The 22,996-nt window shown below is 37.6% G+C and overlaps 2 protein-coding genes across 5 annotated transcripts in view; one reads left to right on the top strand and one right to left on the bottom strand.

The window, feature by feature from the left end:
- Nucleotides 1-7,858, top strand: part of LOC129236477 (uncharacterized) — a 100,524-nt gene extending 92,666 nt beyond the window's left edge. For all 4 annotated transcript variants that reach the window (XM_054870901.1, XM_054870904.1, XM_054870903.1 and 1 more), the window contains 5 exons: nucleotides 1,173-1,439; nucleotides 1,520-1,687; nucleotides 1,915-2,056; nucleotides 5,519-5,674; nucleotides 7,113-7,858. In XM_054870901.1, the coding sequence (XP_054726876.1) occupies nucleotides 1,173-1,439; nucleotides 1,520-1,687; nucleotides 1,915-2,056; nucleotides 5,519-5,674; nucleotides 7,113-7,542 (1,163 nt within the window). In that variant the 3' untranslated portion in view covers nucleotides 7,543-7,858. The remainder of the gene's footprint in view (nucleotides 1-1,172; nucleotides 1,440-1,519; nucleotides 1,688-1,914; nucleotides 2,057-5,518; nucleotides 5,675-7,112) is intronic.
- Nucleotides 7,859-7,873: 15 nt separating this feature from the next.
- On the bottom strand, nucleotides 7,874-21,529 carry LOC129236476 (aldehyde dehydrogenase, mitochondrial). The gene is made up of 6 exons (XM_054870900.1): nucleotides 21,329-21,529; nucleotides 11,504-11,608; nucleotides 11,273-11,373; nucleotides 10,583-11,154; nucleotides 10,149-10,498; nucleotides 7,874-8,336 (listed from the first exon to the last, which is right to left on the bottom strand). The coding sequence occupies exons 1-6, from the start codon at nucleotides 21,362-21,364 to the stop codon at nucleotides 8,043-8,045; spliced, it is 1,458 nt and encodes a 485-aa protein (XP_054726875.1). The 5' UTR covers nucleotides 21,365-21,529; the 3' UTR covers nucleotides 7,874-8,042.
- Nucleotides 21,530-22,996: the final 1,467 nt, after the last annotated feature.

Genomic DNA, 22,996 nt, shown 5'->3' with positions numbered 1-22,996 from the left:
TGTGCACTCATTGGTTAGCTTGGTGCCAAGTCTCGCTAGTTCAACGGCCATGCAGTTCTTGTCGATGTTGCAATGCCCAGGAACCCATGTTACATTTCGGTGAAACGATTCGGCTATCTCGTGCAGAGATTTGAGGTTTTTGACTGATTTTCAAGGGATCTTAATAAATGTAGATATCATCTCGCATCACACTGTACCAGTGTCGCGGCTTTTGTTATTGTCATCAGTTCTGCCTGAAGAACACTTCAATGGTCTGGGCGCCGAAAGCGGCTGAGTGTATTCCAAAAGTATTTCTCTTCATGTTGTCGTCTTCTTTAAGATGTGTTAAATACTGCAGGAGGTTGCTCTCGCTTATCCAACAGCACAATGCCATACTTTGTTGGGTCCTCGGCCACTCTGGTGTGGAGGAAAATGAAAGAACGGATGAGTGTGCAAGAAAAGGCTCTGAGCTTGACCTTCAGCGAGAGGTGGGGAACATAAGCATTCCTCTAAACGAGCTGCGATTGACTTGAGCGTAATCGCGGAAACCAATAGAAGGAGATCGCTGACTACTAAGTGCAGGGTCTCCAAAGCGCTCTGACCAAAACTGAATCTCAAAATGTCTGCTTGGATTCCACAGTTCAACTACCATCGCCCTCACAGGACGGGGTCACTGCACTATGGAATGGGTGTACCTCAAAAGCCAGTAGAATAGGTGTAGCTCAAAATGACTTCTGCAGGAGTTGAGGAGATGAAGAAGAAACTGAGTCGGTGCCACACTAATTTTCTACATAAAAAGACGTGCAGGTATCACAATGGGCCTTATGGCTTGTCTTAAACAAGCAATCTGGCTAACTCCACCTAACCTAATCAATACATATTTCGAATATGAATCAAATCTGAACATAAAGACGATTTTTAGCAATACCTCGAATCCACCGGCATCTGGCTGGCAATTTTTCCCCATATGAATCTTGCCTTTGCAATCGGTAAACCGAAAAAAAGCAATGCGCCAAATTGGTCCATCTGTTCAAAGCTTTAAGGTTACTTTCCTTCATGAATCACAAGATTTTTATTTATAAGATTGATTTTTATTTATAAGATTGCTTTAGGGATTAAGTCCGATAATTTGTATATTTTTTAACAGCTGCATTTATTTTCATACAATAATCATTTCCAATTATCCCTTACAGATGCTGTAATATGCCTGATGGTAGTTCTCGCTTTAACCTCCATTGTTTGGAGCATCACCATACACATAATCTCGGGCGACTTTTATCATGGCATACTTGGCGCCAAATTGGCATTTCGGGAAAGAGATTTTCCGCAAATGGATGAACATTCCAAGGAGATTTTCTTTCATGATCTGGATAAGCTAATCAACGAGACCTATAGTGATGCTGCAGTCAATGGGGAAATTGAAGAAGACGAGACGACGCCCACTCCATTGGATGCTAATGGTAATGCGTTGATAAAACAAAAATTCAAGCAATCCTTAGGCAATTCCTAATGTCATCTAAATACATATAACTTCTCTCAGCTACCACCAAACAACCAAAGGTGCGCAAAACCTATCACATTTTCCAAGTGGTCCACCCGGATGAAGTCGAAGTGAAACCCGAGGATGAGGCGTCGGAAGAAGTCACCACTACAGCACTGCCAGCAGTGAAGTTCAATATGACGCATGATCGGCAATTTCTCTCTACAAGTAAGTATGTGAGTTTTAGGAATTTCTATTTTTATATCCGCCGATTTACACCAAATTACGTGTAGTTGAATGTAAATATTTACGGCATTAACTGCTTTTGTTTACATAATTTTTGCTTACACTGCTGCTGTTTATCTATTTTATATGAACTGTTTCGGCGTATTTTGTTTCTTGCGATATTTCTTTCAGTTTTTAAATTTCAATTAATTTTCTGCTTGTTTTTGCAGTGATGCTGGATGTGCACAAAACTCGTTGGCGTCAAAGCGCCGCCGTCCAATTCATTTATAGTTTTCCATTTCTGTCGGAAATCTTTGCAATAATATGGACAGCCATGTGTTTAATCTTTCAATCAGGCGTGCAAAAGTATTGGTGAGTGTAACAATGAAAAAGGGAAAAGACTCGTACATACTTACACACATACATACGTACGTACGTTGTTAGTGTTAATGAACTTGGCTCGGAAGCGCTTATGCCAGGTTACTGCAGAGGAAAGGGAAAAGTGACTTTTTAAGTAATTTAAGCGAGCTGAATCAGACAGATGTTGGCTTTAATCGGGATTAAAGACTTAATTCCCAATTGTCTGAGTAATAATCCGGATCAACTACCAGACTTAATTCCCATAATTTAAGCGGATTAGGGGAATTTCGCTGGCAAGACCGCCGCAAAATGATAGTTAATATTTATTGTGAATGAAAAATAATCAAACTTTTAAAAATAAGAACAAGAAAGACTGGATGCAATGCTTGTGTGCCCTAACACGTTCGAAATTATTGGCTATGGGAATAAGTTTCCGTCCTTTTTTAGCCAAAGTTACGAATTATTTAAAGAATTAAAAAATGCTTGATATTATGTGAAGTATGTGCCATTGGAAGCTATAACTTTGCTCCATCTTTCACGCAGCATACGGATTCGTCTGACGAAAAATTCGAATTCTTTTCATTTGATCCATTCATTGAGCCAGTTTGCGATGCTCTCGTAAGAACTGAACCGCTCTTCAATAAGGGCTAACTGCATTGATCGGAACAGGTGGTAATCCGAAGATGCAATATCTGGAGAATACGGCGGATGGGGCAAGTCAGGCGCTTTAAATATTTCTGAACCGATTTAGCAACGTGTGGCCTGGCGTTGTCATGCAGTAAAATCGGTTTGTCATGTCTACCGGCCTGTTCCGGCCGCTTTTCTGTGAGAGCTGGATTGAAACGCATTAGCTGCAGACGATAACGACCGCCAGTGATGGTTTCAGATGGTTTAAGGAGTTCATAATAGATGACACCCTTCTGATCCCACCAGATTTACAATATAATCTTTGAAGCTGATTCACCTGGCAGGCTCCAACATTTTCGACGTTAAGGGTTATCATAATGGATCCATATTACATCGCTAGTGACGATGCGGTGCAGAAAACCTCTTCTTTTCTGCCGTTCAAGAAGCATCTCACACGTCACCAAACGTCTCTCGATATCCCTCTCCTTCAATTGATGTGGCACCCAGTTACCTGCTTTCTGGACCATTCCCATCACGTGCAAACGTTAACCGACGGTTGATCTGTCAACATCCATCTCTTTAGACATATCATCAAGGTTTCGACATGCGTCTTCATCCAATAATGGTGTAGTTGAGTATCTTCGAATTATTTCGGTGCTCCTTCGCGATCTTTATCACTCCGGTCGAACTTGCCCCTTTGGAAGCGTCGAAACCACTCTTTACAAATTGTATTTGGTGGAGATTGATTACTGTAAATATTGATCAATATACGACAAGGTAATAATGAAGCATGACTTCCCTCAAATGCTGCTTTTTCGGACGAACGTAGACATTGTTGATGTCAGATAAAAGGGGATCTTTACGCTTCAAACGAATGTCAACTACTGCGATCGAGACCTCACTTATGCACCTTCAAATCGCCAGTATATTATTAGAGAGAACACAAAAATAGTATCCGCAACGACACCTCTTTTACGAGGGCGGAAACTTATTACCATATTCAATACATTAATTGTTTTGATATTTCGGAGCGGTTTGGGAAATTGCAATTCAAGCTTTATTCAAAGAAATAATCACTTTTTAGTATCAGGACAGCTAATACCCGCATATGTTGCCTGCGGTCCATCTTTTACTGACAAAACTATTCAATAAACAAAGAAATTCACTCACAAAGTTCACTAATCCGCGTAGCAACCGTCTGTCACACTACAATTTCAGTCCAATTAACTGCTCCGGTAATTCGCCGCCGTCTATCAATGCTTTGGTGGGGGTGGATGTGTAGTCTGAGCAACATAGCCCAGACCCAATAAGCACAAAAGATACATCTACTAAATGCACTCAAGCTCGCCATTTTCTTGATATGTAGATCTACCGGAATAACGTCTGTCAGTGCATTGAGAGTCTCCCTAGGACAAGGTCTGATTGCACCGGATGTTATTGCACAGGCTGATCTTTGTATTCAGCCAAGTAATTTGATATTGTAATCTCTCCCTAGAGCTTCCACCAAACTACCGACTTGTATAGTAAAATTGGTCATATAATCGCCTTAAACAGCCATAAAGTACACTTAGGTTGAAGACCTCAGCTTTTTCCAATCATAAGTTTGCAGGCATATAAAGCTATTTCGCCTCCCTTACCCGTTCTTCAATGTTTAATTTCCAGCTAAGTTTGGAGTCCAAAATTACCCCTAAGTACTTTGCACTGGTTAAAAGTGAGACGGTGAGGGTAAAAAATGGACTACCTCGTGAAGCGCTATCTCCGTCGATTTTCCTTTGATTGTCCAACATGCTTACCGGGCAATTGATATACTAGAGCTCTCCAGCGAGCTTCTAATGTATATGTCTAAAAGTCGTCCAAATGTTTTTAAAAGGAAGGACGACAGACCAATGGCCTAAAGTCCTTCGCTGATTCATGTCCGCTTCTACCTACCTTTGATATGTGGACGACTCTAACAAGTTTCCAGGTATTTGGAATATCACCTAGGTTTAGACACGCTTTGAAAATTTCCATTAGCCATGGAAGAATATTATCAAGAGGTACATCTTGGGTAAGATCCCGTCAGGGCCTGAAGATTTGAAAGGTGAAAATGATTTAATTGCCCATGCAACCTTCTCTTTTGTGTCTATTACATCGGCAAGATGTTGTGGGTCATAGCGGCTCCGCCGGATTCTCTCAACATCAGTTGGGAAAGTTTTCTTGACGTTAATAAAGGGTCTTTCAAAACGCGCCTAGATATTGTTTTAATAAGAAACACGTACAAATTTAGATTCTTTCAGGTTTCACTATTTTTATTCAAAATGCGGCTCCTACCAATTATAAGTGAACATTTACATCATTTAAATGCCCACCTTAAACCACGTCGTTTACAGGTAAAATCCGCCGAAGAGTCGATTCATGAATTGTTGAGAACGTCGAGACTTCGATGTTGAAGGTTTTTGAACAAAACTCTGAGCTACAGCAGCAATATTGTCAACAGAACGTCGGGTTTTTGGTTTGTCAGTCCTTTTTCTATCTTAACAAAACCAGTTTCTTAAAATTTTTCAACTAACCTTTGAATTGTAGACTCATTCGGATGATTATTTCCACCAAAAGCGAATTTTGCGATTCGTTGTTCTTTAAGATCAACCATTTTCATAAGTTTCAAAAATTTTACCACCTTGTTCTATCGGATAAATTTGACATCTGTCTACTTGACATATGTCAAAGATGACATAAAAAAGGTACCGTCTAGGAATTATTCACGACTGATATCAAGGTGGCACTTTTGAAAGACGTTTTATTACCAATATGAATAAATTTTATACTCGATTTCAAGTTCTCTTACGATATAAATAATTATCTTTGTAGGGGCCTACCGAAACCTTGGCGCATTGTCATACCTTCCATACTGGTATTCTCGTTAATGACACTGGGTACGCTTATCTACGCTATTTTGGCTAGCACCTACTTGAAGAATCTATGCAATGGATTGCGGGAAAATTTAACAAAGCCCGATGCGATTACGTAAGTAAATAAGAATACGAGGGGTGCCTTTTATATTTCGGGATTTGGCAACCCTGGTGTTGCAATCTGGCAACTGACAGCTGTATCGCAAAGTTTGACATTTTTTGGCTTTTACGTACTCAGAACGTTTTGAAATACCAGCGGAGAATATTTTGAAAAACAATAAAGTGATTTTCGATGATTAAAATTTGTTTTTGTTCTCTAATCCCGACATAAAAAAGGCACCCCTCGTATATTGCGCAATTGCTGCAAAAGTGTCATAATCCAAAACGAACAAAAAAAATTGCAAGTTAAAAATAAAAATATAATATAAAACAAATATAAAAGAGAGAAAAATATTAAAAAACATGAAATAAAAAAAATTAAAAAATTTAAAAAAATTTCAAGTTAAAAATAAAAATATAAAAAAAACATAAAAACAGAAAAATGTTAAAAAAATATTAAAAAACCTAAAATTAAAAAAGAATATAAAAAAAGAAAATTATTACAAAAAAACATTAAAAAACATAAAATAAAAAGAAAATTATAAAAAATAAAATATAAAAAAAACAAAAACAAAAAATAAAAAAATTATAAAAAATAAAATAAAATAAACCACAAAAATTAAGTTAAAAATAAAAATATAAAAAAATATAATAATATAATAACATAAAATAAAAAAAATTATGAAAATTAAAATAAAAAATAATTTGAGGTTTAAAAATAAAAATATAAAAAAACATAAAAAAAGGAAAATGTAAATAAAATATTAAAAAACCTAAAATAAAAAAATATAAAAAATAAAATAAAAAATCGAAAAAATTAAGTTAGATAATAAAAATATAAAAAAAATAATATAATAACATAAAATAAAAAAAAATAATGAAAAAAAATAAAAAAATGGAAAAAAATTTGAAGTTAAAAATAAAAATATAAAAAAAACATAAAAACAGAAAAATGTTAAAAAAATATTAAAAAACCTAAAATTAAAAAAATTATAAAAACTAAAATAAAAACACACAAAAATAAAATTAAAAAACATAAAACAAAACAAAAAATCATAAAAAATAAAATTAAAAAATCCAAAAAAATTTTTTAAGTAAAAAATAAAAATATAAAAAAAAATTAAAAAAAAGAAAAATATTGAAAACCATAAAATAAAAAAAATTATAAAACATAAAATAAAAAAATACAAAAAAACAAAACAATGAAATAAAAAATCGCAGAAGTAATTACAAACTCTTCTTTTACGCCGCGTAAAAGATGCATGGCTGTTAACAGCGTTCCAATGGATGACAATGTGTCTTTAGTTTTTTTAGAAAGATATTTTAAATTAAAAACTTTAAATCCATTTTTCTCAAGATTTTGCGTTTCTGGATTACGACGCACTTGCAGCAAATTAGCGATTTGCATATTTGAATTTTATTTCATAAATTATTATGCGTTTTATCTCCAACAGTTGCGGCCAGGCCATCTCTGTACTGCGTCCCTTCATCCGACAGCACGAATTCAAACACGACGTCTACTTGAATCTCTTCCGCTTCGCCTACATGTTCGCTCTGGTCATGTGGCTGTTGGCGCTCCTGCTAATGCTGCTGCGCTACTTCTTCGCCATCGATTTCCAACTGATGGATGTGCAGTCGTTGTATGAAAACAAGTTGGCGCGGCGTCTGAGCAAGCCAGAACCCGAATTTACAGAAGTGCTGCTAGATGCGGCACAATCGCCGACACTTTTACTGCCACGCAATGAACGCAACAAGTCGGAGGATGACTTTCAAAGTGCCAAGTCAAATTTGAGTGAAGTGGCGATGCCGTTACTCGACACCGGCAAGCAACAACTTGGACGAGCGCAATATGCGCGTTCACAGCAGCAGCAGCGTGTGGTTTAGTTTTGTTTATGTTTTTGTATATTTGACAAATCAGAGGCTCAAAAAAGAAGTAGGCGTCAAGCGGTGGAAGTGCGAAGCGAACAAAATGTTTTATCTCAGGAATCTTGTTTAGTTGCAAATTTGCACAAAATTTATCTACATACATTTTCTCTATAGCGACCACACATAGACACCCGCTCTTCCTATCTCTCTCTCTCTCTCTCTCTCACACACTCTCTCACTGTCTCTCCTGTGCCGTTGAATGATATTAAATGCTAAGTGTAATGCAACTGTTAAAAAAAAATAATTTAAATAAGCAAACTAAGAATTCCGTATGTGGACCTCTGTAATATTTAATTTTACCCATTTTTTATTTAAAATATTTATTTATTGATTTCATACGAATATATTTCAATCTTTTTAACCACTGTGTGCGTGTATTACATAAATATATGATATTGAAATATACATACATACAAGTAAATGTGTATAAAAAAAGGAATCTGTCTTTGGGCGGAAGCTTAGTTCAACTTCATGGTGATAGTTTTGGTCTCCAGGTAATTATCCAAGCCATCCTTTCCTAGCTCACGGCCAATGCCGGACTGCTTGTAGCCGCCAAATGGTGTTTGCGGTAGCACGGCATCGTAGCAGTTGATCCAAATGGAGCCGGCATCCACGCTGTTGGCATATTTTATCGCCTTATTGATGTCGTTAGTGATCACGCCAGCCGCCAAGCCGTACTTCACATCATTAGCACGCTCAATCATCTCATCGAGGTTGCTGAATTTAAAAATTGACATGACGGGCCCAAAAATCTGCAAGAGAATGGAAGTTGGAAAATTATTTAGTCAAATAATAAATTACAAATGCCTGATTTATTTTTTGTTTTAAATATTAAACACAAAACAGTAAATATTCTTAGGAGCTTAGAGCTCTCTCGCATTTGTTAAGCATTTAAGTTTGAGATTTAACAATGCACTCAACAAATTGGCCACTCATAATCAGGTCTCACTGATTTGGGTACCAGGACATGAGGAACACGAAGGAAATGAGAAGGCAGACTTTTATTTTTCGGCTTTAACAAAAATAATACAAAAACAAGAAACCAAAAAATGGATCCAAACAAAAATCAGGTAACACTTAAGGGGTTACATGGGTTTCGTGGGTTCAAAAAATCGATTTTTTTGCTTATTCATTTCTACAACATCTCAAGAATATTATCCTAGTTTTTCAAATAGATCCGAATAATGGTTTCGGAGATACAGCCTTTGGAAGGTGCGCGCTCCAAGCACCTTTTATTGTTACTCAAAACTTTACACGCGGTTTTCTCGCAACCGTGTTTTCAAAGTCGGTTGTCAAATGTTCTCGAAAACTACTCAATCGATCTTGATAAAATTTTACACAGGTGTTCGAGATACAATTTACTCGTGCTTGAACGATGGTTGTTTGGTTTTTTCAATTACAACTATTTAAAAAAAAAAAAAACAAAATGTCAAGCAAATTTGCTTTTTTTTCTTTCCTTGGTTCAATCACGAGTTTATGGTCTTAACTAAAACACTTATTTTTGGTTTTTCATTTCCGATGATCCTGTCAAGAGTTATGCGGACAACGGAGACGCCCCTTTTTTTCGAGGGGTCACCGGAAATGACGTCACAATGGAGGAGTTTTAATTTTTTTTTTGAAAGTTTCAGAAATTATTCTTTAAATATGTATCTATAAGACAGAAAAAAGTTTGAATTAAATAAATAATTTTTTACATAGAAAAAAAAAAAATATATTGAAAATAGGATTTTTTTACCCGACGAAACCCATGTAACCCCTTAAGCCTTAATCATTCCAAAAAGTTTTTGAACTGTTGGCATTAACAGAGCAAAATCTGTTCTAACCCTAGATAAAAAGGGCCTTAGATTACTCTGTGGAGCACAATAGGATCAATCAGCAGTAGTTTATGTAGGTTCTGCTCTGATGAAGAGGAGTCTATGGAACACTTAATCACCAACTGAGAGGCATTAGGCCACAGGAGACACAGAATACTGGGCTCGTACCTACTAGAGGAGGAAGACCTACAATCGCTCCCTCCTAGCGAACTGGTTCGATTCCTAGGTATACTAAATATTTATAATTAAGTTATTAGGGGCGCACAATAGATCAGTCTGGTCTCAGTGCATAAGGCCTTAGCCTAACCCGTACAACCATTACCAAGTTTGAGATCAAATTGAGTTTAGTTAGAGAACTGAAAAATTAGTTTGGGGAAAAGAAATTCATTATTTTTTCGTTAGATGGCTGCAGTGATCGATACCTCGTAAGGTATCGAACAAATAATTTGAAGTTTATGCTCGTTGTCAAGGTGACATTTCACACTAAAAACTGTTTTTTGTTTGTTCCATTCAGTTGTGAGTTACAGGGTGTTAACAATGGACAAAGTCAACAAAAAGAAATTTCGGTGCATTTTACAGTTTTTCTTTGATAAAGTCAAAAATGCACGCCAGGCCGCTGAAATTGTGAACGGTGCAATTTTGTTTTTGTCGATTCCGTTCAGGCATTTTTGATGTTAAAGAAAATGCCGATAATGTTGAAATGCCGAAAATTTCGCAAATTAGCATCGCCCAGGCGCAACAAAATCTTACCTCCTCCTGTGCAATTTTCATGCCATCGGTAACATCGGAGAACACAGTCGGCTCGATGAAGTAGCCCACATCGCCGATGCGCTTGCCACCGCATTGCAACTTAGCACCCTGCTTCTTGCCACTTTCGATATAGCCCAGCACTTTGCTCATCATTTCTTCATCGATTTGTGGACCCTGTTTCACGGACTCATCGAATGGATTGCCGACCTTGCGCGCTTTAGCGGCAGCCGTAGCTTTAGCAACAAACTTATCGTAGATCTTCTCGTGCACATAGGTGCGACTACCGGCACAACAGCTCTGACCGTGATTGGAGAAAAGCGCCTCGTGAGTGATGTCCACCGCCAAGTCAACTGCAAAAAAAAAAAATAATAATAATAATTTGTGTATAATAAAGTCAATCGTGCACTTGTGTGCAGTTGGGGTCAATAACTTACGATCAGCATCTTCAAACACCACAATCGGACTCTTGCCACCCAACTCCAGCGAAACACGTTTCAAATTCGATTGCGCTGCAGCTTGCATAACAATGCGTCCAACATCAACGGAGCCAGTGAATGCCACCTTCTGCACATCGTGATGCTTGGAGATTGCCGCACCAGCAGTGGGCCCATAACCGGTTATGATGTTGATGACGCCCGCAGGAAAACCAGCTTCCTTAGTCAAGGCGGCCATATGCAGTGCGGTGAGTGGTGTCTGCTCGGCTGGTTTCATCACAATCGTACAGCCCACAGCGAGTGCAGGTCCCCACTTCCAGGCCAACATAAGCAATGGATAGTTCCAGGGAATGATTTGACCTACCACACCGACTGGCTCCTTGCGTGTCATTGCAATGTAGCCGCCAGCGGGTATGGTGTCACCGAAATACTTATCGGTCCAGCCGGCATAGTACTTCAGCGTCATAATGGATATTTCCACATCGAAAACAGCTTCGGCATATGGTTTGCCATTGTCTTGTGTCTCAAGGCTAGCCAATGCCTGCTTGTCGCGGTCCATGAGGCTGCACAGTCTTTATATGCGTGCATGTGTGATGGGTGATTGTGCAAGAGAGGGGGAAATGAAAGGATTATTTTAAGAAAATGCTTATAAGCGGACAAGAGTTGGACAGTAAACGAGCGCCTACATACTTGTTCATCAGCTCGGTGCGTTGCAGTGGACTCATTGTGCGCCATTCGGAGTTTCTATGGAATGCCTTCTTAGCGGCGGTCACGGCCAAGTCCACATCAGCCTGTGCGCGATAAGACAGAAATAGAAAATTATTTATTTACATGAAATGCACCATTGCTGAGCAAACATACTGATTAAATTAATTAATTTACTTAACGTAAATTCAGTATTTTATGGTCTCTTGCACTCACCTTATCGCCCTCGGCAACTTCGACTATCAATTTGCCAGTTGCGGGATTGATGGTTGGAAACTTTTTGCCAGATACAGCGTCAACGAACTCATTGTTGATAAAAAGCTGCAAAAGTTAAAAAATATAAATATAGAATTTGTTTAAAATATCTAAAATTGTCAGAGTGAGTTGTTAACTGAACTTTTGTATGAGTGGCAGTTATCGATAAGGTTGCAAATCTTTTCAGCGAGGCGTGAAAATTTCTAGCGAGTTGCAGCGGATAGGCAAATTTAGATGACATATATGCATATGTATGTGTTTGAAGAAAAAAATTGTATATCTACGCTATTAAAAGCGGCTATAGTCAAGGTGAAGGTAAGTCATAATTTGACGTTGTTTGATTACAAAAAAAAGAAAAACCATAAAAAAATACAGTTGTCGTTTTTATTAGATAACGTGGGGGCTTCAAAATTATACATATGCATCTGCGAGGGTTGCTATTTTTATTTATATTCTGGGACAGTTCTACATCATAACCAGTTGGATTTCACAAAGGCTCACTGGGATGTTAGAAAGCGTAAATAGGATTTTAGAATAGTCAATTGGAATTTAGAAAACATAAAGTGAATTTTCGAAAGCGTAAATTGGATTTCAGAAGAGTCGATCGGATGTTAGAAAACATAAAGAAAATTGTCGAAAGGTAAATTGGATTTCAGAAGAATCGATGGGATGTTAGAAGGCGTAAATATGATTTCAGAAGAGTCCAATGGATAAAGTGAATTAAAGAAAGCGTCAAGTGGATTTGAGAAGAGTCGATTGGATGTTAGAGAGCGTAAATATGAGGATAGTCAGTTGGATATTAGAAAACACAAAGTGAATTTTAAAAACCGTCAATTTGATTTCAGAAAACATAAATTGAATTTTCGAAAACGTAAATTAGATTTCAGAAGAGTCGATCGGATGTTAGAAAACATAAAGAAAATTGTCGAAAGGTAAATTGGATTTCAGAAGAATCGATGGGATGTTAGAAGGCGTAAATATGATTTCAGAAGAGTCCAATGGATAAAGTGAATTAAAGAAAGCGTCAAGTGGATTTGAGAAGAGTCGATTGGATGTTAGAGAGCGTAAATATGAGGATAGTCAGTTGGATATTAGAAAACACAAAGTGAATTTTAAAAACCGTCAATTTGATTTCAGAAAACATAAATTGAATTTTCGAAAACGTAAATTAGATTTCAGAAGAGTCGATAGGATTTTAGAAAACATAAAGTGAATTTTCGAAAGCGTAAATTAGATTTCAGAAGAGTCGATAGGATTTTAGAAAACATAAAGTGAAATTTCGAAAGCGTTTCAGAAAAGTCAATTGGATTTTAGGAAACCTAATTTTGAGGTTGTAAAAGACTTCGTGTATTTAGGAACCAGCATTAACACCGATAACAATGTCAGCCTTGAAATCCAACGTAGAATCTCTCTTGCCAACAAGTGCTACTTTGGACTAAGTAGGCAATTGAGCAGTAAAGTCCTCTCTCGACGAACAAAACTAACACTCTACAAGGCTCTCATCATGCCCGTCCTAACGTATGGTGCAGAAGCTTGGACGATGACACATCCGATGAAGCGACGCTTGGAGTGTTCGAGAGAAAGATTCTGCGTAAGATTTTTGGACCTTTGCACGTTGGCAACGGTGAATATCGTAGACGATGGAACGATGAGCTGTATGAGCTTTACGACGACATAGACATAGCGCAGCGAATAAAGATCCAGCGGCTACGTTGGCTGGGTCATGTCGTCCGAATGGATACAAACGCTCCGTCTTTGAAAGTATTCGATGCCGTACCAGCTAGTGGTAGCAGAGGAAGAGGAAGGCCTCCTCTGCGTTGAAAAGATCAGATGGAGAAGGACTTGGCTTCACTTGGTGTGTCCAATTGGCGCCGGTTAGCACGAGAAAGAAACGACTGGCGCGCTTTGTTAATCTCGGCCAAAATCGCGCCAATTAAGAAGAAGAAGAGAAAATGAATTTTAGAAAGCGTAAATTGGATTTCAGAAGAGCCCATTGGATGTTAGAAAGCGTAAATTGGGTTTCAGAACAGTCAATTCGATTTTAGAAAACATAAAGTGAGTTTTAGAAAGCGTAAATTGGATTTCAGAAGAGTCAATTCTATTTTAGAAAACATAAAGTGAATTTTCGAAAGCGTAAATTGGATTTCAGAAGAGTCGATAGGATTTTAGAAAACATAAAGTGAATTTTCGAAAGCGTAAATTGGGTTTCAGAAAAGTCAATTGGATTTTAGGAAAGCTAAAGTGAATTTTCGAAAGCGTAAGTTGGATTTCAGAAGAGCCGATTGGATGTTAGAAAGCGTAAATTGGATTTCAGAAAAGTCAATTCTATTTTAGAAAACATAAAGAGAATTTTAAAGCGTAAATTAGATTTCGGAAGAGTCGATTGGATGTTAAAAATTATGTAAAAAAAAATATAAAGTGAATTTCAGAAAGCGTAAATATGATTTCAGAATAGTCAATTGGTTCAGTTGGCAGTTTTTTTAAATATAAGAACAAATAAAACAGATTTTTGGTACTTATACTATTGGCTTGCTCTTTCAATTAGTTCAAGTCAAGTCTAAAACATAATTACAGTTTTTTGGAAGACTGATTAAATTCAACCAACCTCGCACTTTATACATTTGGTTTTCATTTAATTCACCTAGTTTTCTGTCAAATCACTTTTGACGAACTGTCAGTTTTCTCGCATACGAAACAGCTAACTAAAGAGATAATATTTGCGTGGCATTTCCTCGCATACCATTCCATTTTAAATATGCCGTCGAGCAAGGCACTTCGCTGCCTTAACGCAATCAAAGCATTGCAAGACGTTTAGATTTGGAAAAAAATGCATGTACCCAATTCTCCAACGAGCTAAATAGAGACATCGAGGTAGTGAAGCGCAAACTTGAGCATATGCGGAATGCGTATGTTGCAGAAAACGTTAAACGTTAAAAGTTAAACAAAATTTTACTCGAAAAATATTGCAAATATTTCAACAACAAAAATCAAAAAAATGTAGTAGAAAATATCGAATATCCAAATGTTGTTATTCCGCGAATTCCACCGTTTTCCGCTGCATCAACTTCAAAGCAAATTCTACGAATTAGCCATCAAACTCTGAATTTGATAGTTCAAGACATGGAATTAAATGGATTCGATATATCTCACTTGATATCGTATATCTTTTGCCATGGACGGTCTACACAAGCGAAATATTATATCTCTTACGATGTGTCGCAAGAGAGAGCCCATAGTAGCCATAGCAGGTATAGATGCCCAGTTATAGCCAAAGTTACTTTCACATTTTTGCTTCGAATGGCCAAATCTTGTAATCTATCATCCTTGCGAAATTCTTCGTATCTGTAAAAAGCAGTTCCTTCTTCTCTATTTGCTATTCGTAATCGAATGTAAGCGACTATACAAGTAATAAAATTTTTTTATAAATTTGTTTTTTTTTTAATACAAATTTTGAACTATATTTGAAAATAATTCGTGGCCTCTAGTTGCTTCCAAGAGGGGACCCACCCCACACGTTGTATACGGACCACTGCCTTATGTTCCGCAACCAAGAAAACTGCTTAGGCCCGATACCTCTTCTTCCTTCAATCTTGCCCTGCAGTATGAGTTGCAACAGTTCCTTATTTCGGGTTCCGCAGAATATGCCCCAAATATGAAGTTTTTCTTCGTTTGATGCACTACAGTAGTTGTCTGTCGCCGTGAACTCTTCGCAGCACTTCTTCATTAGAAACCTGGTCGGTCCATCGTATTTTGAGCGATCTCCGGAGAAACCACATTTCAAATGCCTTCAGTCTATTCATGTCGGAGAGTTTTATAGTCCATATTTCCATGCCATATAGCAAAACTGACCATACATAGCATTTTATGAAGCGCATTTTTAGTTGAAGATTGAAGGCGCGATACTTTAGGAATTTGCCATATTAAAGAAATGCGGATCTTACCATCTTATTTCTGTTGAGACAACCCAGTATTCATTGAGAAGGCAACCAAGGTATCTAAGTTTATTTACTCTTTCTACAGGTGCATTGTTGACTGTTAAATAAGTGTTCCTGTATGTATTTCTTCTGCTAAAAACCATGCATTTAGTTTTTCTGATGTTGATTTTGAGGCCGTCGACTGTGCATTGCAACTTTGTCGACCAGTTTTTGAAGGCCAACCAAACTGTCACATCGTAGAGTTGTATCGTCGGCGTACCTGCTGTTATTTATAATGACGGCATTTACTTTGATACCACCCTCAATGTTTTCTAAAGCTTCCTGAAATATTCTTTCGGAGTAAATATGAAAGAGCAGTGGAGAGAGTATGCAGCCTTGTCGAACACCTTTCGAAAACGGTATGCCTTCAGTGGGGTCACCATCAACTACAATATGCGCTGTTTGGTGGAAATATAAATTTTCAATAGCTTGGATTTCCTTTTCATCGATATTCAGAGATCTTAATATATTGAGCAATTTATCATGTTGCACAGTGTCAAATGCTTTTTCGTAGTCTACGAAACATAGAAAGACATCTTTTTGTACATCTGTACAATTTTTAATAAGCACCTGGACACAGAATAAAGCTTTTCTTGTACCCATTCCTCCACGGAAACCAAATTGCATTTCTCTCATTGCTTCTTCGCATTTTTTGTAAATTCTGTTGTGTAGAACTTTAAGAAATATTTTTAGGGCGTGACTCATTAGACTTTTCAGTCTACATTCACTGTAGCTCTTAGCACTGGATTTTTTCGGAAGGGTAATAAACGGCCGCCGTAGCCGAATGGGTTGGTGCGTGATTACCATTCGGGATTCACAGAGAGGTCGTTGGTTCGAATCTCGGTGAAAGCAAAATTAATAAAAACCTTTTTCTAATAGCGGTCGCCCCTCGGCAGGCAATGGCAAACCTCCGAGTGTATTTCTGCCATGAAAAAGCTCCTCATAAAAATATCTGCCGTTCGGAGTCGGCTTGAAACTGTAGGTCCCTCCATTTGTGGAACAACATCAAGACGCACACCACAAATAGGAGGAGGACCTCGGCCAAACACCTAACAAAACTGTACGCGCCAATTATTTATTTTATTTTTAATAAACGCTGATTTCAGCCCATCTGCAGGGTATATGCTGGTATTATATAAATAATTGAAAAGTTTAACAAGGGGTTGTAGATGCTCGGCGTTTATGAGTTTCACAATTTCAGATGGAATTTGATCAGGTCGTGTAGCTTTATGTGATTTCATATTTTTAATAGCACTTTTGATTTAATTTTTACTTATCGGATAATCGGAGAGCAATAGTGAAGGGGTGCTGTAGTTTGATCTGTTTTTATCAGTGAAAATGGTTTTTATATAATATTCCGAAATAGCTTTTCTCATCCGTTTTCAAACAAATTTCGTTGGGTGAGTTTAAAACGCATCCCTTTTGTTTTTTTAAATTTTTTGTGCAAGCCATCGAGTAGGTCTTGTAGGTCATTGGCTATTTAATCAATCGTTTTTTTGCTGAGTAAATTTTGCGGCGTATATCATTTTACAATCTCTTGCAAATTTCACTGTTTCTATTCTTCCATTTGCGACGTTCATCCACTTCCTTCTGCTTTCTTATTTTTAATTTTAGTTACTATTCCTCAATAAGTTTTTTTTGTTAAATTGACGGGAATAAAAATGTATTGGATCGACGATTTAAAGTTTAAGTCTAATTTTTTTATTTTTTTTTTTTATTAAGTAAGTTGTACTTATAGTTAAAACTGAATTACAACAAATATCTAAGCTACGGCTGCGGTGACCTTAAGCTGAATAGTGCTTATCCATAATAATATTCTCTTTGACAGTCAAGCTCTAAAATCGCTGGATATCTTCTTATTCCAATCAAGGTGGGTCTGGGAATGTGTTAAAATCCTCAACAACTTAGCATCATGAAACTTTGTTACCTGTGGGTTCCGGGACATGAGGGACACGAAGGGAATGAAATTGCGGTGACTTTAGCGAAAAAGGGGGCAAACACTCCCTTCATAGGTCCTGTACCTTTCTGCGGGGTAAATAACAACTTCAAAAGTGCCTTTCTGCGTGAGCAGGAACAACAAAGCCTAATCGATTACTGGAGAGCCCAATCGGTCATGCGGCAATCGAAAATACCCATAGACCCGGAACGGATAAAGGTAGAAGCAATCCTTAACCTAAGCAGAAAGGACATAAAACTTTACACCGAACTACTAACAGGACACTATAAACTTAATTATCACATCAAAAAGATAGGAGTTATAGAAAACGATTCTTGTAAACTCTGCAAAGAGGCACAAGAAACAGCAGAACACGTTCTATGCGACTGCCCAGCAGTGGCACGACGCAGACTAAATTACCTGGGAAATGGGACCATAGATCCAAACCTCCTGGTAGAAATAAAGCCTACAGCAGTTTAAAGATATATTAATAGTCTAAAACTGTTCGAGTAGGCTACATGGTTGCACAATAGATGTATTCAGGTCGCAGTGCACAAACAGCCAATCAATAATAATAATCCATAATAAGAAAGTAGATAATTCAAATCGGAGGTTTCCCATTTCCAGCCGAGGGACGACCGGTTTAGAAAAACTTTTTCTATTATTTCGGTATTTCATGCATGCAGATTCGAACCTACGCACTTTCGAATGGTAGTCACGCATCAACGCATTCGGCTACGGCGCCCGTAATTTACATTAGGGTGGCCTATTTTTACACGATACATTTTAGGCTTGAGAATTCGTAAGTTTATTTTATACAATAAAAAAATGCCATTCTCGTGCAATACATTGAAGTTGGTGCTACGATTCTGGTTTTGAATGCATTCAAGATTATTATTTATTTTATTACTTATTTACCTACAGCTGCAAAAAGCTAATTATACTTCAATTTAACGGGGTTTGCTTGAGAAATGAACAAAATCGATAAGATTAGTGGCCATTGACTTCTATGTATAGATGCCTGTGTAAAAATAATCTACTAATAAGATGGCTGTGTAAAAATAATCTTGATACAAAAAGAAGGTAATTTCATTACTACTATTTTTTTATTATGAATCAGATTTTTGGCATTCCTTCGGATGTACCCCATTGGAGTTTTTCGAGAGAGAAAATTTTTTTAGCAAATATTTGCGATTTATTACAAGCATAGAATTTGTTACCAAAAATGACAATCGTTTATGTGATCAAGAGAAAGAGTGCTGTTCTCGAGGAATTATCAAATGCTACAATCTGTGAAGCCATCATCAATTGGTGTGCGAGTAAGGCTAGAAGTCCACAGGAGATTACATGAAATGTCTAATTCGCGACAAGAAATTAGAACATTAATGTAGAGGACAGGGTAAGGAAAGCAACTGCAGCTCTATTTAGGCCATAGAACGCAGGTGGGTGTCTTTCTCCGAAGAAGACTCACTGGATGTATAGGACGGACCTTAAAGTAAATAAAGTTTTTGTTTATCGCACCGTTACTCATTACAACGAAGTGTCATGGAAGTGGTCATCAAAAGCCTACAATGTCACATGAAATGGTTCAAAAAGTGAAGAAGCGACTTGGGCGAAATCTCCGACGAAGTGACAACCAAATGAAGAAAGAACTGAAAATATCTGGGAGTAGCGTCCGCCGCATACTGGAAAATATTATCTCAAAGTCAAGCCTTACAAGATCAACAAAGGCGCATGATCCCGTATCAAATCAGCAACAAGTCAGACTTGAGAGAGCGAGGAGTTGCTTCGCTTGGCCGAAAGCGGTCAATTTCCGAACATTGTGTTTTCTGACGAGAACATTTTTCAAATTGAGCAATTCGTAAACTCCCAAAACTACAGGGTTTATTTCGCCGACCATTCATACGAGAATTTGAGTTATCGATTGGTCACCAGGAGGCAGCATCCGCCGCAGATAATGGCTTGGGCCGCTGTAATTGTAGATGGGCGTTCTCCAATCGTGTTTATCGAGCCTGGCGTCAAGGTGAATGCGAAATATTCTAGTATTCTGGAGGTTGCTTTGAAACCGTGGGCAGACAAACATTTCGGTGGCAGACCAGGAACGTTTCAACAGGACTCGGCACCGTCTCACAAAGCTCGTGTGGACCAAGAATGGCTAAAAACAACTTTCCGAACTTCATAACGTCCACAAAATTGCTCTCAAATGCACTAGACCCGAATCCGATGAAATATTCTCTTTGGTCCATTTTAGAGAGCAAGGTCCGAACTAAAAGATTCACCAGCCCTGAGGCGCTGAAAAAAGCCATTGTTCGCGTGTGGGCCAAAATACCTGCATGCCACATTCGGGCAGCTTGCGATTCGTTGCTGGACCGTCTCAAGGCCATAGTCAAGGTGAAAGGTGGTCACACCGAGCAAAAATAAATTGATTCTTAATTTTGTATTATTTCCACACATTTTTTACTTTGAATAGAAAAAAAAGTAATTTTCCCAACTACATTTATGGCTTTTTTAATTGGTTACACTTCGAGTGCCGGTTATGACGTTATGATGCGGCACCTATAATCGTTTACAGTGGTGCCCATATGTTTGATCCGAAAAGCTGATTGCTATGGCTATGGTTATGGCTAAGTTACGGCACCATTAATTGCAGTTTAAGAGGACAGATACCTGTAAAATTTCGAAAAGAAAATTTTTATTTTTCATAAAATGTTAATATAATCCTTTACGAATATGTCAAAAAATTTTTAGAACGTAAATTTAAGTATTTCTTATATTATAGATCGTCAACCGTGACGACTCTATTCTTTGCGTTCAAGCGCTGGGAGAGGAATTTTCATGTATTCAAACTTTAGACGCGTTTTTCTCAAGACTATATTTTTGGCGTACACGATAACTCAAAAAGTTATTGACCGATCTCCCTGAAATTTCGCACACATCTTTTTTATGATTTTACTTTCTATGTGTTTCAAGTTTTTGAAAATGTTTTCAAAAAAAAATTTTTTTTCGAAGCAAAAATAGTAGGAAAATTCGTCCCAGAATTCATTTTTTTTTAAGTATTTTATTCTGCGATTTTTTTTTCATTTTTTTTAATTTATATAGAAATTATGACTTAGTAAACCAAAAAATTTTTGGTTTTTTGTATTCAGGTCACTGACGCCGATGCTACAATGCCCGCCGATTGAGAAGCCCCGCTGCGACTTTCCTGGAAGAATTGGGTGTACATCCGCCATTTTAAATGATTAAAATAAAAAAAAAATGTTTTTACATTATTTTAATGCATAAATAAACTGCATGCCAATTTTGGAAAAAATATATATATTTTGACTTCTTCATTTTAAATAATTTAAATGAAAATCAGAGAAAATATGGCCGTTTACAGGCATCTGTCCCCTTAATAAACCAGTAATTTATGATCTCAAAAACAAATGAACTACCCTAATGTATAGCAAGTGCATGAAAACACGAATACTCGTTTACAGTACATCCAGTTTCGCTAAACAAACTGGGATCGTACACCTAAACCAATAACGGCAACACTAATAATGTTAAAATTCCATCAACCAACAAGGAATTAAAATACAAACTTGCAACTTAAGCCCTATTAATTAAACAAATAAATATAAATATGTGTGTATGGCATAGATACGGTTAAATAAGTCACAATTGATTTACTTTAGCGGCTCTTGAATAGATAACACGAATAAATACAATAAAAGAAATAGATTGTAAACTTATCTATTCAGAAATCTGAGACTACTCGAGATATTTATTTATTCAAATTGTGCAATATACATATATTGGAATTTGATACTTGCGAAATAAATTGTGGAGTGAGAAAGCTCACATTGCTTAGAAAACGTCTGTGTATTTACTTGCCTGTGTATATTTGGGTGCTTGATTGGGATTCGCCATTTCGTTACAATATAATTTTTATATTAGCACTTTAATGTTCACAGTTATTCAAAATATAATAATTTATTTTATGCAATTGGTAATTCACTCTCGTACCGGCTGACGGATTTATAATTAACTTTTCAACAATATTGACAGTGCTTCGTGAACAACTGAGGTCTCTCAGCTGTGCATGAAGCTTTTTATAATTTCGCCTGCCTTTGCAAAAAGCCGAATTCGCTGCGTTTATTGTTGACAGATAAGCCGGTCAACGCTTGCTTATCTCTTTCATTTTTAGTCACATTTTCTTGAAGTTAATTTTAGCATTCGTTTATGTTTATGTACAAATGTTCGCATGTGTGTCGATGAGCAACTGTTGATTAGTCAAATAACGGCTGATAAGCCAAGCCTCTTTGCGAAAACTGTTATATACATAGAATTATTGTTAACTTGTAAATTTTTCTACTTTGTTCGTACTATGAATATTCATATGTACAGTGTTGGTCAAAACTGAAGCACTAAGAAAGTACACTTTTTTTATGTTTTTATAAAATATATTTTACAGAATTATTTTTTGTATTAATTTTATTCACTACAGCCATTTACCGCAGAGCAGAGGCACGCCGCAAGGCGCGGTTCTCTCACCATTCCTCTGGATCATTGTTATCAATGACTTGCTGGAGGAGCTGGTGAGGAGGGGCTGTAGGGTGATTGCCTACGCGGATGATGTGGCATTAATTGTTAGAGGAAAGTTTATAGATACCCTGTATGATTTAATGCAGGGATATCTGAACGTAGTTGTTCGATGGGCAGCAGATTGCGGCTTATCAGTGAATCCTCTTAAGACGGAGCTCGTCCTTTTTACGAGGAAATACAAAATACCCAGAGCTCAGCTCCCCTCGATGGGGGGCGCTCCGCTTTTGCTTTCTGACAAGGTGAAGTACCTAGGTCTAATCCTTGACAGTAAGCTGACGTGGAAGCCCAACATTGAGGAGAGAGTAAGGAAGGCAACAATCGCTTTGTATGGGTGCAAAGGCGCAATTGGCAAAAGGTGGGGCCTCTCGCCCAGAGTTGTATTCTGGCTCTATAATACCATAATAAAGCCAATTCTGTTTATGGAGTCACTGTCTGGTGGAACTCACTAGAGAACGATATCAGTTAAAAAGCTAGAGAGAGTCCAGAGGTCTGCACTCATTGGAATCAGTGGGGCGCTTCGAACTACTCCTACTCTGGCGCTTAATGTAATGTTAAACGTGGTACCTATAGACATCGCAGGCAGAATTGCCGCTGCTCGTACCGCAATCAGACTGAGGGGCTTGGTCTATAAGCTCAACCTCACATATGGGCACTCAAGCATCCTCAGAAACTTTGAGTTCATCCCCTCGTCGACGGACCAGTGTGTGCCTTCGCTAAGTCCAAGTGGAAGTTTCCCCACCCATATTCCACCAAGGGAGGAGTGGACCGGGGGCAACACCTGGGGACAGGGCCTCGTTAACCTGTTCACGGATGGCTCGAAGTTGGACGGTAGGGTTGGAGGAAGAGTATTCTGCAAAGAGCTCCCCATCAAACTCAAATTCAGGCTACCGGATCACTGTAGTGTGTTCCAAGCAGAGGTGGCCGCAATTAAAGAAGCAGCTGACTGGCTACTTACTT

Source organism: Anastrepha obliqua, chromosome 1 (genome assembly GCF_027943255.1).
Source record: "Anastrepha obliqua isolate idAnaObli1 chromosome 1, idAnaObli1_1.0, whole genome shotgun sequence".
Classification (NCBI taxonomy): Eukaryota; Metazoa; Arthropoda; class Insecta; order Diptera; family Tephritidae; genus Anastrepha; species Anastrepha obliqua.
Note: the sequence above shows the minus strand (reverse complement) of the source record. Positions and strands in the feature narration are given on the sequence as shown.